Source organism: Diabrotica virgifera, chromosome 6, assembly GCF_917563875.1.
Source record: "Diabrotica virgifera virgifera chromosome 6, PGI_DIABVI_V3a".
NCBI lineage: Eukaryota > Metazoa > Arthropoda > Insecta > Coleoptera > Chrysomelidae > Diabrotica > Diabrotica virgifera.
This window is the reverse complement of record NC_065448.1, coordinates 10070584-10088656: the sequence shown is the minus strand read 5'-3', so window position 1 is coordinate 10088656 and position 18073 is coordinate 10070584. Positions and strand designations below refer to the sequence as shown.

Here is an 18073-nt window from a genome sequence, read left to right as displayed (position 1 = left end):
TGGCTTATTTCCCAGTAAAATAGTAAATTATAAAAAATCCAGATCCGACTTAAGAAATGTTGGAAAAAATTTTATTCAGTAATTATTAAAAATGAATATTTGTTATGAATTATTTGGCGCACATAATGAAAAAACACTGAAATGTTAACATTTTGCAAATTTAAATCAAATGGTGGTATTAATTAAAGTAAAGTCACATTTATTTTTTATTCTACTTCAAGCTCTAGCAGTTCACAAAATTTCAGAATTTAAATTCAAAATTTTATCAGAAAAAACAGTTTGCTTAAAATTAAAAGTATATAACTCAATTTCGTTTTTCTCATCTGGTCACATCCATTTTTAAAAAATCTAATGTACAGGGTGTTTTTAGGTAGGAATTAGTGGTGTAACGAATGTCATTTTTTTAACATTCGCGAATACGAATGCGAATGCGAATATCTGCTACGGACATTCGCAAATGCGGATGCGAATGCGAATGTCCAGTTTTTTTAGTTTGTTTCTATTTTTGTAATGTTTCCCAAATTTTTAATGAAAAGTTAATTGATATTTAGTGTAAATCAATCTGAATCTTAAGCTTTATTACATAATACCAAATAATAAAAAAAAGTGAAGGCTGATAATGTGATTATACAAGGTTAAGTTCTATCTATCTATTGCCCTTCATTTGTCCAAAGTTCAACGTAGGCCTCCCCCTTACTTTTCTACTCTTCTCGGTTCAGTGCTAATGCTGTCGATCTGGTCGCTGCGTATCTCTTTAGGTCATTCGACCATCTCGTCTGTGGTCTGCCCCTTCCTCTTTTGTAGTCCCAAGGTCTCCAGTGAGTTCATTCCATCTTCCGTCTCTTTGTCTGCTGTTGTGTCCTGCATATTTCCATTTAAGAGTAGCTGCATGTTTGAGGTTAAGTTACCTTTTCTTAATAAAAAAAGATGAGAAGTGAATAGATTTTGATTTTATTAACCTAAACCTAATATTATCTTAAAATTTTTTTTTCTGGTTTTCATATTCGCAAAACATTCGCACAAATTTCGCGAATGCGGATGCTAATGCGAATATGCAAAAACATGCGAATATTCGCGAATGCGAATGCGAATACGAATATTCGTTACATCACTAGTAGGAATATGTTTCCAATATTTTTAATCCGGAGCTTGATTTCTCATAATTACCAAAAAATTAATCGATTGGACACCTTAAAGAATATTCGCGTGCCAAATATAACAGGGTTGTGAGAAAGTTAAAAAGTCCAGTTAACCAAATAGGAAGTTGGCAAAATAGATAAAACACCCAGTATTTTTGTTGGTGATGCAGTGTGATATTTTGAGAGCGACTAAGAACTCCCTTTTTACAGTTAACTTATACACTGTGTGTCAGCCAAATGGAATAAATTCAATAGTTCAAATACTAATTGTTTTTTTGAAAAATGCTTAGACCTGTCGATTAGTATTTCAAATCTAAATTTTTTACGTATAATAATGTATACAGGGTGTCCCAATTTAGAGATATGGCGTTATTGTTAATTTTCTTAAATGGTAACACTGTTATTTTAATGGCTATTTAGATAGAGCGTGTAAAGTTATACATAAGTGCAAAATATCAAATTTTTATTTTCTAACATTTACAAGATAATAAAAAATTAACTTATGTCTGTAATGTGGAATAAACTTAATAAAAATTTCCATTTGAAATACTAATCGACAGGTCTAAGCATTTTTCAAAAAAACAATTAGTATTTGAACTACACACAGTGTATATAACTTTCACAAAGGATACCCTATATACAGGTTAGTTTTATATACAGAGTGGATCAAAATTATGGAATCAATTCATTTTCTCTAAAATGGCCGACTTTAGAAAAAAATCCCGAAACAAGGCGATTTTATTTTCAAATTACAATTTTTTATCATTATTTCATACTAGTGACGTCATCCATCTGAGCGTGGTGACGTAATCGATGATTTTTTTTAAATGGGAATAGGGGTCGTGTTACACCTCATTTGAAAGGGTGTTCAATTCTCTATACAGTAATATAAACATCACTATTATTATTTATACAGGGTGGCTAAAATAATAATTTTTGAATTAAATTAATTGACGAAAAAAGAAGAATGTATGAAATTTATTTAACCCAAAATACATTCTATCTCGGAAAATAGAAAAAAATATTTATTTGGCAAATAAACATTGCTTTTCGCTTAAATTAAATGTTCAAACTGCCAAGAGGTAGGTGGGAGGCTATTTGTGATTTAATTTAAGCAAAAAGGAATGTTTATTTGTGAAATAAATATTTTTTTCTATTTACTGACAGCCGTACATTGTATTTTGAGTTAGTAACTTAGATACATTCTTCTTTTTGCGTCAATTAATTTAATTTAAAAATTATTTTTTTGGTCACCCTGTATAAATAATGATATTGTCGTTTATATTACTAAATAGAGAATTGAACACCCTTTCAAATGAGGTGCCACACGACCCCTATTCCTATTTAAACAAATCATTGATTACGTCATTACGCTCAGATGGATGACGTCACTAGTATGAAATATATGCCAAACAATTGTAATTTAAAAATAAAAATCGACTTATTTCAGGATTTTTCTCCAAAGTCGTCCATTTTAGAAAAAATGAATTTATTCCATAATGTAGATCCTCTCTGTATGTAACGCCACAATTATCTCGTAAGCAGCTTGCAGTATTTTTATCGGTTTTACTGAGTAAGGGTCTTGTGATGCGGCCACATTATGCTGGTATTTACATTGTTCTCAGATCTTCCGTTTATCTCGAAATCTAATGAACTATCTTATTTTAAAGAGTACACCCTGTATATATTTTGAGTTTGGAGTTATTAAGAAAAACTGGTTATTTTTTATGTAATTTAAGGAGTAATTTAAGTACAAGTCTTATCAAACTATTTAATCTATGTTCTTCACATTTAAGATCATTGGCTTTTTTTTTAAGTGGAATGACTACTAATTCTACGCCACTGATTTTTAAAATAAGTGTGGAAAAAGATTACATAGTTCCATTTCCACACAAATATTGCACACATATAGCATATTTGTTTATTTAAATTTATTCCTACATGAGGTATATAATGAAATAAAGTACTTCCAACCAAAAAACCTACTCTGGTTTAATTTTCCGAGTTAAAACATCCAGCTCCAACCAATCAAATCCCCAAACGAGCAGCAATGTCGCTGCAATCAATTGCACATGCACCAGAAATTAGTGGTCTGGACGTATTAGTGTTTATCAAATGTATTATCATGTACCGACGCTTAAATTTCCAGTTTTGTTCCGGTGTTATACCGAAAATTACAAATTAGACTGCGAGAGATGTAATCAGTGGCGCAAACAGGTTGGCATTATGTGCATTACCATCTACCCTTTAATGTCAAACAACTTTGTGAGAAGTGTAATTAAAGTCTCTCTGTCTTAGAGACAAAATAAGCCAACTCTGATATAATAATTATGCTAGTTATATCTTACACATAACTAAGGATTAATTAGAAATATTTTCAGTAAACTAAAACAAAGAACAATACAACTATATCATCATCATCATGGCGTCCACAATCCTAGCGGAGTGATTGCCGCCCTCTTTGGGCTCTTCCGATTCGTTTGTCGCGGTGAATCAATCAGCATTAACATTTTGGTTTTACAATTGTTGGTGTGACTTGGCACCTTCTACAATTTTCCTCCATTCGTTCCTGTTTTTGCTTATGGTTGCCCATTCTCTGACTCCCATCTTCTTTAGGTATTCGACTATCTGGTTCTCCCATCTAGTTTTGGGTCTTCCTCGTGATCTGCCTGATACAGGTCTCCATTTGGAAATTTTCTTGATGACGGCTTCTGAATTTCTCCTTTATATATGTACCCTCTATCTGAGTCTCTGTGTCTTGATAAATCTGACGATGTCTTCTCCTTTCAGAAGTCCTCTTACTTCGTGGTTCATGAGTTTTCTAAATTCATTATTACCTAAGTTTAGTGGGCCTGTTATCCTCCGAATTATTTTCCTGTCTAGGATCCTCAATTTTTCTTCCTCTTTCTGGGTCAGACAGATTACTTCAGCACCATATGTGATTACTGGTCTAATTGCTGCTTTGTAAATTTTCAGTTTAGTATTCTGAGTAAGCTTCTTATCTTTGAGGAAGTTATTGTATTTCCAGTAGGCTCTGTTTCCTGCCTGGATTCTTTCACTGATTACGATGCTTCTATCATTAGTTCCATTAACTGAGACTCCAAGATATTTAAAGTGTTCTACCTTTTCAAACTCATATTCACCAATATTTAAACTTGTTACATTAACTGGATTTTTTCTTGAGCATATTAGGCATTTTGTTTTGTTTTTATTTATTTCTAAACCCCTTTTGGATGCTTCCTTGCATAACTTCGTAAATTCTTCCTTTAAACTCTTCAAGTTTCTGCTAATTAATGCTATGTCTTCTGCATACGCCACAAGTTGCGAAGTCGATGTTATAATTATTGTACCTTTTATTTCTGTAGCTCGTATTGTTCCTTCTATTGCATAACAACGTATTATATAACATTGAATGATGACGTTGATAGAGAATCAACTTGTACTCCACTTGCTATTTCTATATTTTTGGTGATACCGTTATCTGTAATTATTCCTGCAGTCAATCCTTCCATTGTCATTTTCGTAAGTTTTATAAGTTTCATTGGTATATCTAGCTTTTTCGTGTCTTCTATTAGGTCGGGTCTTGTTAAGCTGTCAAAAACTTGCTTGAAATCTATGAAAAGGATGTGTAAGTCGATATCATGTTCGTAACATTTCTCAATTGACTGTGTGATTATGTGAACTGCGTCTATTGTTGATCTTACCTCTCTAAATCCCTGCTGGCAGTCTCCTATTTTAGTTTCAATGTATTTTGAGAGTTTTTGTCTAATTTGTGCTGTCAATATTTTGTAGCAGCTTTTTAACAGTGTTACTCCTCTATAGTTGTTGCATTTTGTAGTGGCGCTTTTCTTTAGAATCGGAAATATCCATCCAGTTTTCCATTCTTGTGGCATTCTTTTTTCTTCCCAAATCCTTATTATTAGCTCGTATATTTTCCGTTGTACAACGGAAAATACAACTATATAGCAGAACGAATTATTGATACCAAAGGAGTGGCTAAAGGAAAAAATATGTATGCTGCAAACAAAGGGGATGAACTTGATTGCAAGAAATATACAGCCATTACTCGATTGGTATCTGCATATAAAATATTCGGCAACGTACATTTTGTAAGACTTAAACTCTTTGCAAATTATTATTTAACATTCAACGGATTCAACGGAAAGTCAATTATACACCAAATAAACGTTTGCGCCGTTTGCGGTTGAGTATACTATCTATCTATCAGCCTTGTAACATCCAGTATTGGACATAGGCCTCCCCTTCGCTCCATGTTTCTCTATTCTGAGCCATGTGCATCCATTTTGATCCGGCTTGGTGTTTTAAGTCATTTACCCATCTCATCTGTGGCGTCCCACTCTTTCATTTGTATGTTCATGGTATCCATGTGGAGACCATGAAGGTTGAGTACACATAAACATGAAAATGTTCAGAATATCGATTAATTGGCCAAATAAGCCACACTCTTAAAATTTTCCTAAGAATACTTCACATCAAAATCAGACATAAATGCGAAGAAGGTTTCGAAGGTACCAAATTTGGTTTTAGAAATGCTAGAAATAGAATGGTTTTAGAAATGGGATCCAGGGACACACTTTTTGTGTAAATATACTATTACAAAAATGCCCTGTTTAAGTAAATAATAAATTTGCATACTTCGTAGATTTCGAGAAGGCATTCTATAACGTACAGCATATAAAATTAATGCAGATGTTAAGAAATATAGTAATAGATAAAAGAAGATATTCGTGTCATTAAAAATTTGTACTGGAATCACACTGCTATCTTAAAAATTAATTTGAGATAACTATAACGACGAAATCTCCATACAACGAACAGTCAGACAAGGTTGCCCTTTGTTCCGAACATTGTTCAATTTTTATTCAAACCAGTGATTTAAAAAGGCACTCGAGAGACAGCCATATGGAATTCATTTCAAAACGACATATTTGGGAACTGCAATAACGGATTAACTAGATCCAGACCTAGAAATAACACAAGTTTCATGAAAATGAAGACATTTCTCTGCAATAATTATCTCAGTTCAGAACTAAGGCAAATAATGGTTTAGTGCTATGTTTGGTCTATAGTTTTGTATGGTGCAGATACTAAAAAAGTATCGACCATGAACAGAATTGAAGCATTGAAAATGAGGATTCATAACGGGATGCTGAAGACACCTTGGACAGCAAGATAAACTAATGAGGAAGTACTAAGTACGGTCGAATGATAGAGAACAACTAAATATACTGATAGAGACTGCTAGACACTAGAAAATCTGGGATAAATGGTGAGGAGAAATTAGTATAGAATAATACAACTGAGCAAGATAGATGGAGTTGGAAACATGAGAAAGGGGCCTATATTCAGCAGAGGACTTTAAGGCTGGATGATGATGAATCCAATAAATATAAATAAAGAAATAAAATAGTGTATTCAAATAGAATTATTAGTAAAATATTTGAAAATAAAATTTTTGGCTAGACATGGCAAAAGATTTCTAAATTAAATACAAAATGTAACATTTATCATCTCCGAGATTATCATTCAGCCGCCCTCATAAATATACAAAAAGGAATTCAATCAAGTCTCTTTCGTTTTACTTTTACTTACTCGTTGTGAAAAACCCTAATTTCTTTTCCGCCGCTGTCAAAAAAATATTGATAAATTCCATTGCTCTCGCACAGAGAAGCGTAAAAGATGAAAAGAAGAAATGCGTACTTCAAAAGTTATTATGTAAATGAGCCTTTGGAAAATTATGTACGCTTTTTTTCTAGATAATGTTTTTCCATTATTATTTTCGGGAAAATTGGATGCAGCGTGAAAATTGAATTCACTGGGAAATAATTTGATATAATCTTGTTCTAATTATTTTATTCAAGTGTTTATTTACATATTACAACATTAACAACATTTAATAAATGTACTTTTTTCATATTTTAAGGGCGGGTGGGCAATCTTAATAAGATACCAGGTCCTGTCCTTGGTTATGTGGGATTCTATTGCTGCTGATGAGATGGCCGTCGAGCCCACTTCATGTGGCGTACTCAACCGCAATCTTCTCAGGGGCGAGAGCTGTCCCACTAAAATCCTCCGTCCTCTCAACCACCATTTCATCTACGTGTGTAGGCCGGGACTGCTGATAGCATATCTCAGCGCTACACTCAGCTCACGTCTCATATGTTCTTCGTCTTCTCGACATCTGCTTACTCTGAGTACCTAGTGGATTAGGCCTAACAGCCCCCTCACGGGGCACCTCAACGCAATTCTTTAGCCAGTACTTACCTAGGCTTAGTTTTCATCCCGTTGCTAGACCTGAAACAGCTCACACTGCCTCAATTTCTTTGACTGGAGCATTTTTCTCACGAAGAATGATTTCTAGAACATGAACTTTCGTCTGCACTCATCCTCTTAATCATATCTCTCACAGACTCAAAACGAAAAGATAGTGCATATTAGATCTTTATAGTTCATGTCTTTCCGTTTTCCATTTCACACTTCCCAACAGAGTATACGTTGCAGTGTTAACCAAGCTATATTAAGAGCAGTTGTTTGAAACCGCTTTCTTGAACCCAAAGAGGTGTAATCAGAAGCATTCGTGATTTATGGATACTTGCGACAGGAAATAACTTAGTTTTCGGTGCCCATACTGAGGCATCTTTCATACAGGATATGAAAACACGTCTTAACGCCGCATTAATCGCCGAGAAAGAAGACGATCTCCAAAGATTAACACACATCTTCAATAAAACAGCCAAGAATCACAATATGATAATATCAGCAGAAATAACCAAATGCATGAGAACATCTAAATACCCACTACGATGTAAAATCGAAATTGATGGGAAAATAATAAAGCAGGAAGCAAGGTTTAGATATATGGGAATAGATATAACCAGTTACGGAGATGTTGAAGAGGAAGTACGACAACAAAGCTTAAAAGCAAGTAAAGCGGCGGGATCTCTTAATGACACAATCTGGAAGAACAAACACCTAAGACAAGACACAAAAGCAAGAATATATAAAGCAGCAATTAGACCTATATTGACATACATGGAGGAGACAAGACCTGACACATTCAAAACGAGATGACTACTAGAAGCAACAGAGATGAAAATACTTCGACGAATATCAGGAAAAAACTGTTGAATAGGGAGAGAACCGAAAACATACGAAGATCATGCAATGTAGAAGACATAAATGGATGGGTGACAAAACGGAAAGAGAAGTGGAACGAACACATTAGTAGAATGGCAGATAATAGGATAGTACGAATAGCACGAGATAAGTCACTAAATGAACGAAGAAGTATTGGCAGACCAAGAAAAAATAGTGCGATAACTTAAACAATTTAGGAGGCTAATATTGAAGAAGAAACAGGCTTTAAAGCCTACATACAAGAAGGAAGAAGAGAAAAAGAAGTCTTCATGTCGTCTATGAAAGACTTTTTCCAGTGAGTTAACCAGGAGATGCCTCTTCTTCCACGACTCCTACCCTATATTCTTCCTTTATTCATCTTCATCATTTCGACCTCCGCTATCTCTAGGCTTCTACCGGGCTATGCCTCACAGTTCCCACACTGGACGTCTTAGCGCCACTTGTTCACTCAATACTCATCTACGCGTAGTCGTTACCCTGCAGCTACACCTGAAATAGGTCAGACTGCCTCTGTTCAATCTACTTGGACTGGAGTAACTTTCTCCCAAAATCATGAGGTTCTAGTCCATGTACTTTCGTCTGCATCCCTCATTTCAATCATACCTCTCAGAGACTTAAAAGGAACCCCATTAGTTCTCTCTAATTTTTGCCTTTCCATAATCTAGAGTATGTATTACAGTGTCGACCAAGCCACCATAAGGGCAGTTGTTCGATAAAGCTTTCTTGAACCTGAAGAGGTATAAGTGGAACAATCGTGGTCCATAAGCACCTACAAGAGGAATTAATCCAGTTGTCGGTACCCATCTTCAAGACACGTCTTCATAATATGAGGTATAAAAGACTTGGTCCACTGAGCCGCGTTCTCCGTTGCCTCCCATACTGTTTGCCAAATCCTTAGGAATGTAACTCTCTTCTTGCGCCTTGCACTCTCAGTTACTCCAAGGTCCTCTCATCTCACCAAGTCTTCGAAGTCTTTTGAGTAGGTATTATCTTTATAGGGCTTTTCATTCACAGTCATTTGTTTCGAGCTTCTGTCATGTGTCGTCTAATATTAATGTATCTACGTCATACGTTATTGGTGTATACCAATGATACAAACGATGGAAAGTCATATTGGTCGTTTATTGAGTTCATTGTGGTGGTTTAAATCTTTGTTTCTTATTTTCTAATAATTCTATTTAAATAAAGTGTTTTATTTCGTTACTTGATATTTTTTTATTACATACCTTGTATTAGTTCAGTTGGATAAATGAAAAACTAAACTTTATAATATATAATAGATAACATAAAGATAAAACAAGAATGTAGCTCCATCACAATACATTAACATATTCAAGAAGCATCATATAGCATCTCTACATGATACTCTAGTATATAGAGTCTCTATCTCTTTATAAAACTCCTTTGCGTCTTGTTCGGCAAAATCCAACACTCTTTTGGCAAAACAAAAGGTAAGAGCTAAGTATTCATTTTGAAAAATAACCAGGCTTGGAATTGGCTTCAACGGCTTTTTGCAAAAATTAAGACGATTGTCTAACGTTTCTAACACTTTGATTTTCATTTCAACAGACCATGGCTGCTACCAAAAGAAATGCCGGGTTGACATCAGCAGTTCCTCGAGCTACGTTGAACGATGAAGAATTGGTGAGTAGATTATTTTGTTTTTTTTTTCTATGATATACTCAAATGTTTTTATCGATAAAATTGTTCAAATCGCGATCTTAATTATAATGTTTTTTTTTTTGAAAAATGGCTTGGGCAGAGCCAATTAGCCAAACTTTTTCTGATTGATTGCAGATTCATAGTCATAAATTTCTTATAACATAAATATATTCTACAATTTTATTTTTATAGATACATTGGTACATTGTGTAGCTTTTTTTTATTTTGTTTTTTTTTAATTATTTTACTGTGTTTTTTTTAATATATATTTTAATTTGTGCGAAATACTTTTTTTTACTTCTTTTTTTTTTCTATTCTTTTTTATTTTTGTTCCTTTTTTTTCTTTTTTTTTTTTGTTTATTATTTTTTTTATTATTTTATTTTGTGTTTTTCAAACCACATTAACAAATTATGCCTATTTATTACATATTACGTTTACAACTTGTATTTACATAATTTAACATGTTTATAAATGAGATGAAGAATTTCCATGTCATTTGTAAATATTAAAGTATTTAGGTTTATTGGGAAAAAACATTTTAAATCTTTTAATTCCTTATAAAAGTCGTTTATGTTATTTATGTTTAAATTACATTCTAATATGACATGTGTTAGATCTCCGATTTTGCCACAAGTACAATTGGGAGTATCTGCCAAGCCGATTCTATGCATGTAAGATGGCGTAAGAGCATGATTGGCACTCAACCGATTAATGGTCTTTATAAAATGTCTGTTATATTCTGTGTAAAACCATCTTTTTGAGAATATCCTAGGGTTACAATGAGCAAAATTTGAGCCAGTATTACATTTTCTGTAATGCAATTGCCAATTATTTTTAAGTTTTTGTCTGCTAAAAGTATCAATATCTGAAGCTGGAATTAAATTTTTGTTTATTTTTTCTCCGATCACATAAGCTGATTTAGCAAAATTGTCAACTATTTCATTGCCTTTTATTCCAGAATGACCCTTAATCCAAGCAATTGTTACATTTACTACTAATTGTATAATTTCAAACAGAGTTTTAAGAATATTCAATTCAATGTGGTTTATGTGTTTGACTGTTTGAATGTTATTCAATCTGTCCACCACGCTTTTACTGTCAGTAAATATAACATAATTGCTAGTTGGATTCAGTAGTACATACTGAACAGCAAACATTACTGCTATCATTTCTGCTGTGTATATTGAGCATTCAATAGGTAGGCTATATTGATGATGGTAATTTTTATTTTCGTGGAATACTGCATTTGCGTCTTTTGACCCATCGGTAAATATGTACTGAAAATTTAACCATTTTTCTCTAATAAGTATATCAAACATATTTGGCGGTAAATGTGAGTTTAAATAACAAGTTTTAACCTTGTTAGAAAATAATGTTTTTGTCATTATACTGTAGTAAGGCGGAATTTGGCTTTTATAGATAACTTCACTGTACTTTACCGTACTTAGATAACTTTCTACCAGAGGTATAGATTAATTATAATGTTTGAATGCTTGATGAAATAGTTTGAAAAATTAACGGTATTTGATACACCACAGCAACAACTGTAAGTTTGTACAAACCTTGAATCACTTCGTGGGACGGAGTATCGCTTGCTACCAAGCAGCGGAGACACCACCGTCTTGTATTAGATCAGGAAAAAAGTAAAGTTTGGTTGTCTGAACCACGCCTGGTTAAAAATAATTGCTTTAAGAGTATGATCCGAAGCGAGGGTGTATAATGTATAATTACCCAATTGAATTTCAACTTCATTCAGAAAGACACTTGAATTGTTCCATTGATTACAACAATGTAACCACAATATAATGTTTGATAGTGGTTTAATTTGTAAAGCGAAATTTTGGCTAATTTACATTACAATATATGAAGCAAAACTAAACTAGCAAAACTCTGTTGATATTTCCACAATCTAATCTTATAAAATCCTAATGCGATAAGTCACGCAGTGTGTCCGGTACGGTTTCGATATGTAAACATTGAATGACGTTTAATAAACGTCATCTTGTTTTGTTATTTGTTTTTGAAGTTATTCTTCTTTAGGCGCGATTGAGAGTAAAATTTTTCATAAATCTGCGCGCATGCGCACACAGACAGTATGTAGTTCGTTTCTAATCTTTCAAGATAGTATCTGTATCAGCGCAAATAAGTCATTAAAAGAATATATTAGTGTTCTTAGTACATGTATTATATATTATAATTTTTGTGTCTTTGAATTTCTCTTCTTTTGTAGTAAGATAATAAAATATCTAGGTATAACATTTTTATCACGATACCACTCAATCTATTTGTCACCGTGTTGTGTAATTATATCCGAAACTTACGTGTCAATTACAGGAGACTCGGTGGTCTAGTTGTTGAGAGTTCGGTCAGAGATCGAAAGGTCGCGGGTTCTAATTCTGGACGATTCATTTTTTTTTTATTTTTGGGTTTTAATAAAAAAATTTTGAAAGAAAGTTAATTTAATATTTTAATAGAATACAAATAACCTGTTAAGTATATTTACTTCGTTAAAATTATATAATAGAAGAATAACTTCTTACGTGCGTACAAAGTACACACACATTCTTTTTTATAACAGCTCCAAAATGACTAAATCGAATCAGCTAATTTTGATTTTAAAACATTTGTAGAAGTCCAAGGAAGGTTTGAAAGGTGAAAAAATGTGATAAAATTGTAAAGATAATACTAAAAATAACAATGCTATTGTAATATTCACACAGTTATCTACATGATACTCCTTTAGATTTACGTCACTAAAACTGCGGCTAACTTCGCGCTGTTTACTTTTTTACGTTTCCCCTGAAATATGTACGTGCTTTTGGCACTTTGTTTGACCTAAATATGGTATTTAGAATTGTTTCAATAAATTTAAATTATTAATTATGCACAAACCTGAATTTGCAACTTTATCGCGGACAAAATGTAGAATTAATTTTTACTAATTTAAGTCAATAATATTTTAAAATTATTTTTAATTATAAACATATTTTCTGTATATTAATTTTTGATATTGTCAAAATACTCTGGACTAATTAGCAAAATTCATGGAAAAGTTATTTACCAGCAATTTTATTGCTGGAATCGAATTATAAGATCCTATATATTAATAATATAGGTATGAAAAGTCCGCAGATATTTTTTTCAATTATTGCTCTATAACTCCGAAGATTTTAACTTTACACCAAAAACACCCAAATAAAAATTCACTGCAATTAAATTCTGCATAGAGATATGTTTTTCACTATTTGCTCCGACGAAAATTTTCCTCGTAAAATGGGGGTTTTCCTAACAAAAACTGTAATTTTCAAATAAAGTTTTAGGTAAGTAATTATTAATTAATAATTAAATAACTTAGTGACATTAAAGCTTTCTTGGTATAGATTGTAATTCCAGAAGCCGCTGAAAATTAAACGACTATTTTAGCAACAATTCAATTGTTAATTACCAATTTACGATCGCAATAATAACCAAAATAATCATGATACATTGATCAAACTTATAAAGATTAAAAAGATGAAATGCTTATTTAATATTTTATCGACAAAATATAAATTTTTCTTTTTTTTGCTTAATCTTTAAATTTTGAGAAAAAAAATGTTATAATACGCTGGTCTAATTAGTAAAGTACAAAGAAAGGTTATTTACCAGCAATTTTATTGCTTTAATCGAATTATAAGATCCTATATATTATTAATATAGGTAAGGAAAGTCCACAGATAGTGTGCTACTTTTTTTATAAACAAAATGGCGCCGACAAATCGTATTTTTTTCAATTATTGCTCTATAACTCCGAAGATTTTAATTTTACACCAAAAACACTCAAATAAAAATTCACCCCAATTTAATTCTACATAGAGGCATGTTTTTCCCGATTGGCTCCGACGAAAATTTTTCTCGGAAAATGTGGGTTTTCCCAGCAAAATCTCGAATTTTCAAATAAATTTTTTGGGCCAGTAATTATTTATCAATAATTATATAGCTTGGTGAGATAAAAGCTTTATTGGTATAGATTATAAATTCAGAAGCCCGTGAAAATGAAACAAATATTTTAGCAACAATTCAATTGTTAATTAACAATTTACAGTCGCAATAACAACCAAAATAATCATGAGACATTAATCAAACTTAGAAAGATTATAAAGGTGTGATGCCTATTTAATATTTTGTCGACAAAATATAAATTTTTCATTTTTTTGCATAATCTTTAAATGTTTAAAAAAATTGTTATAAACAAATTAACATTTCTTAGAAATTGTTTATTATATTCTAATTTTAAAAAATACTTAAAATGTGTATTTCATAGGTCTTGAAAATGAATGCTTTAAAAAATTTTTCTAACCGTTTGCAAAAAAGTTATGAAACAGCAAAATAAATATACGATTTCTCCATTGTTTATAATTTGTTTTAATTGTTTCAAAGCTTAAAAGTGAGTATATGGTACAATCTAATTACTCACAAAGAATGTCAAAAATTAGTGCAATGGTTATATTTTAATCAAAGATTAAAATTACTTTTTTTTGTAATTTTTAGCGCGAAAGTCGGCTTGATACAGAGCCGGAGATAAAATGTTCACTCGAAGCGACTGACACGCTTAAACTCGCGCGAGTTGTGTATGTGGGCGGGTAGCTACAGTACTGTATTATTCTACTTTCGCGCGTATAAATTACAAAAAAATATAATCGATATTTTTAAATAAATAATTAGCTTGTACTTTAAACTCACTTCTACGCTTTGAAAGAATTAAAAAGAATTATAAACACCTTAGTAATCGTATGTTTACTTTGCTGTGTCATAACTTTTTTGCAAATGGTTGCAAAAAAGTTTTAAGGCATTCATCTTCAAGATATCTGAAATGCGAATTTTAGCTATTTTTTAAAATTATAATATAATAAAAACTTTCTGAGAAACGTTAATTTGTTTATAACTATTTTTTTAAACATTTAAAGATTATGCAAAAAAGTAAAAAATTTATATTTTGTCGACAAAATGTTAAATAGGCATCTCATCTTTATAAGATTTCAAAGTTTGATAAGTGTATCTTAATTATTTTGGTTATTATTGCGACCGTAAATTATTAATGAACAATTTAATTGTTGCTAAAATATTCGTTTAATTTTCACCAGCTTCTGGAACTATAATCTAAACCAAGAAGGCTTTTAAGTCACCAAATTATTTAATTATTGGTAAATAATTACTTATCTAAAAACTTTATTTGAAAATTAAAGATTTGGTTGGAAAAACCCGCATTTACCGAGGAAAATTTTCGTCGGAGCAGATCGGGAAAAACATGTCTCTATGCAGAATTTAATCACGGTGAATTTTTATTTGAGTGTTTTTGTTGTAGAGTTAAAATCTTCGGAGTTATAGAGCAATAATTGAAAAAACACGATTTTCGGGCGCCATTTTGTTTATAAAAAAAGTAGCACACTATCTGAGGACTTTGCATACCTATATTATTAATATAGAGGATCTTATAATTCGATTCCAGCAATAAAATTGCTGGTAAATAACTTTTCCCAAAAATGGCCTACTCTCCGATAATCAGCCCAGACTAAAAATAGATATATTCTTGAGGAAGGGACACATCTTTTACACACTTCCTATACAACTAATAAAATTTTATATCTGACGAGATATTGTAAAGATCTTCTTCCTTGGACTTCTACAAATATTTCAAAATCAAAAGTAGCCAAATCAATCCAGTCCTTCTCGAGTTGTAAAATAAAAAATATATAAAAAATAAGTCAGAAACAAATAGGGGCTATCAGACAAAATTGGAGGATGCTAGAATAAACTGAGGGAATCCGGAAAAAATGGAGGGTGTCAGAAAAAATTAAGTGCAGTGACTGTAGAAGGGAATTTATTGTATTTCCTGTCGCATGACGACGGGTAAAATTAAGTATTTATACAAAATTGCGAAACTGGCCTTGGATATTAACCTTTTCAAAACCAAAATCATGGCATTCCACAAGAACCCCCATGATCAAATTACACCCAACATACAAATCAATGGTATCACCCTTCAGAGTTCCCAAAGCCTCATATACTTGGGTAGAGAGCTAAACAGTCAGCTAGACCACTCAAAAAAATTAGAATAAGCATTGAAATAGCAAGGTCTGGCTTCATGAATATGCGTAAAATGCTCTGTAACCCCAAGCTATCAGTCACAATAAGATTGAGAACACTAATGTGTTATGTGTGGTCTCTATTACTATATGGCTGTGAGACCTGGACATTAAAACAGTATGACGTCAACAAACTGAATTCATTCGAAATGTTTAAGTACCGCCGAATGCTAAGAGTAAGCTGAACCAGCAGAACTACAAATGAAGAAATACTGGAAATAATGAACACACGTCCTCATCTCTATTCCGAGGCAATAGTATTCGATTCGTAGCGTCTTTCTTTTCCTTGTATGGGTTGCTGGTCCATAGCACAACCCCCTTTTCGGAGGACCATTTCTCCTTTCCTCGTCAGCCCTGACCCTGCCTTCCACTGGGGTTGGTTACCCAATCTCCAACAGGGTTGCTCAGGTTCTCCGGGGTTCACCCGTGCAGTTTAAGCCACACTTCGTGGAGGTGAGGATAGGAATTGAGTAGGAGAGGCTAGAGATGCTAACTGGAAACAGCATCATGTATTGCGCTTCACTACCCCATTTGAACCCCAATAGACACTAGAACAATAGAAAGACAATAATTCGTCCCACAATAACGTACGGAAGCGAAACCTGGACTCTGAATCAGCGGGAAACAACAAAATTACTGGTACTTGAAAGAAAGATACTGCGGACTATCTATGGGCCTTGCAGAGAAGAGACAACAGGAGAATGGAGAAGAAGACACAATGATGAACTCCAGACAATATACGGAGATGAAAACAAAGTACGCTACATTAAATCAAACAGAATACGATGGGCGGGTCACGTACTAAGATCAAGTGACGAAACACTTCTAAACGCCACATTCTGGGAAAGGGCCGATGGAAAAAGGTCAGTTGGTCGCCCAAGAAAGAGATGGAAGGACGCAGTAGCCAGCGATCTACGCAAAATGGGAGTACAGCAATGGGAAATAGCTGCTCAGGACCGACAACAATGGAGGGAAATAGTAAACGCGGCCAAGACTCACATAGATTTGTAGAGCCAAATGATGATGATGATGACGTCCTCATCTGGTCAATACAATCAAAATTAGAAAGACGTCATATCTAGGAAACATAATGCGCTATAGGGAATTTGAGCAGCTCCAGGTAATATTAGAAGGCAAAATCGAAGGTAAATTGGGTGTAGGAACAAAGAAAATATCCTGGCTCCGAAACATTAGAGATTGGACCCACACAACAGGGAATGACTTAATTCATCAAGCCCAGAACAGAAAGAAATTTGCCATATTGATCGCCAACCTCAATAGAGAAGGCACTTACGAGAAGGAGGGCGAAACTTGAACAGTTAATATAAATATCAAATTGAAGTCGATTAAACAAAGTTCAGAGCACTTAGAATGTTAATAAAAATCTAATATATGCCATAATTGTTTGATAGACAATGTGTCTATATTTTATTGGTAATATATAATCAATTTCTATAATCCAACTAATAAAACAAGTGGATTAAAAAAACTTGTTCAGAAAAACGCCATGTCGACATAGTGTAGTTTACCTCCGAGGTCCAGAAAATGTTATACGAAATTCTCTAAAACCAAACTCCAAGTGACTTGACGCTTGCGATGCGGTGCCAGACGAGCATAACAATCAATTATTTCGGATTTTCCGTTCCGTCTCGAACCATTTATTACGATCAAAACCACCGACTTTAAACCTAATTCGAGTTTTTACGAAAGATTCTCTAATCTCCTTGTCGGATTTTGTATGAGTTATAAGTTTATATTGCTGCTCAAACCGGTAGCAGAGGAATAATGGAGAAACCTACAACAATTTATGCCTTATTAATTACAAAACTTGGTGCTGCGTGCTTAAGTTGGACAGCTAAGCTGCTCGTTCTGGGAAGAGCCCGCAAGAATTTATCTACTAATAAAAACGGATAACACGGACTATTATTCTATTAAAATTTCTCGTGAATTTTATATATAGATAAAAGCAATGCAGGGTTAAATTGCTT

The 18073-nt window shown here is 33.0% G+C and overlaps 1 protein-coding gene across 1 annotated transcript in view; it reads left to right on the top strand.

The window, feature by feature from the left end:
* The window catches only part of LOC114332289 (protein unc-13 homolog C), a 354800-nt gene that overhangs the window by 110910 nt on the left and 225817 nt on the right, over positions 1 to 18073 (top strand). Inside the window, exon 5 of the mRNA XM_050653285.1 lies at positions 9867 to 9941. Within this exon, the coding sequence (XP_050509242.1) occupies positions 9867 to 9941 (75 nt within the window). The remainder of the gene's footprint in view (positions 1 to 9866; positions 9942 to 18073) is intronic.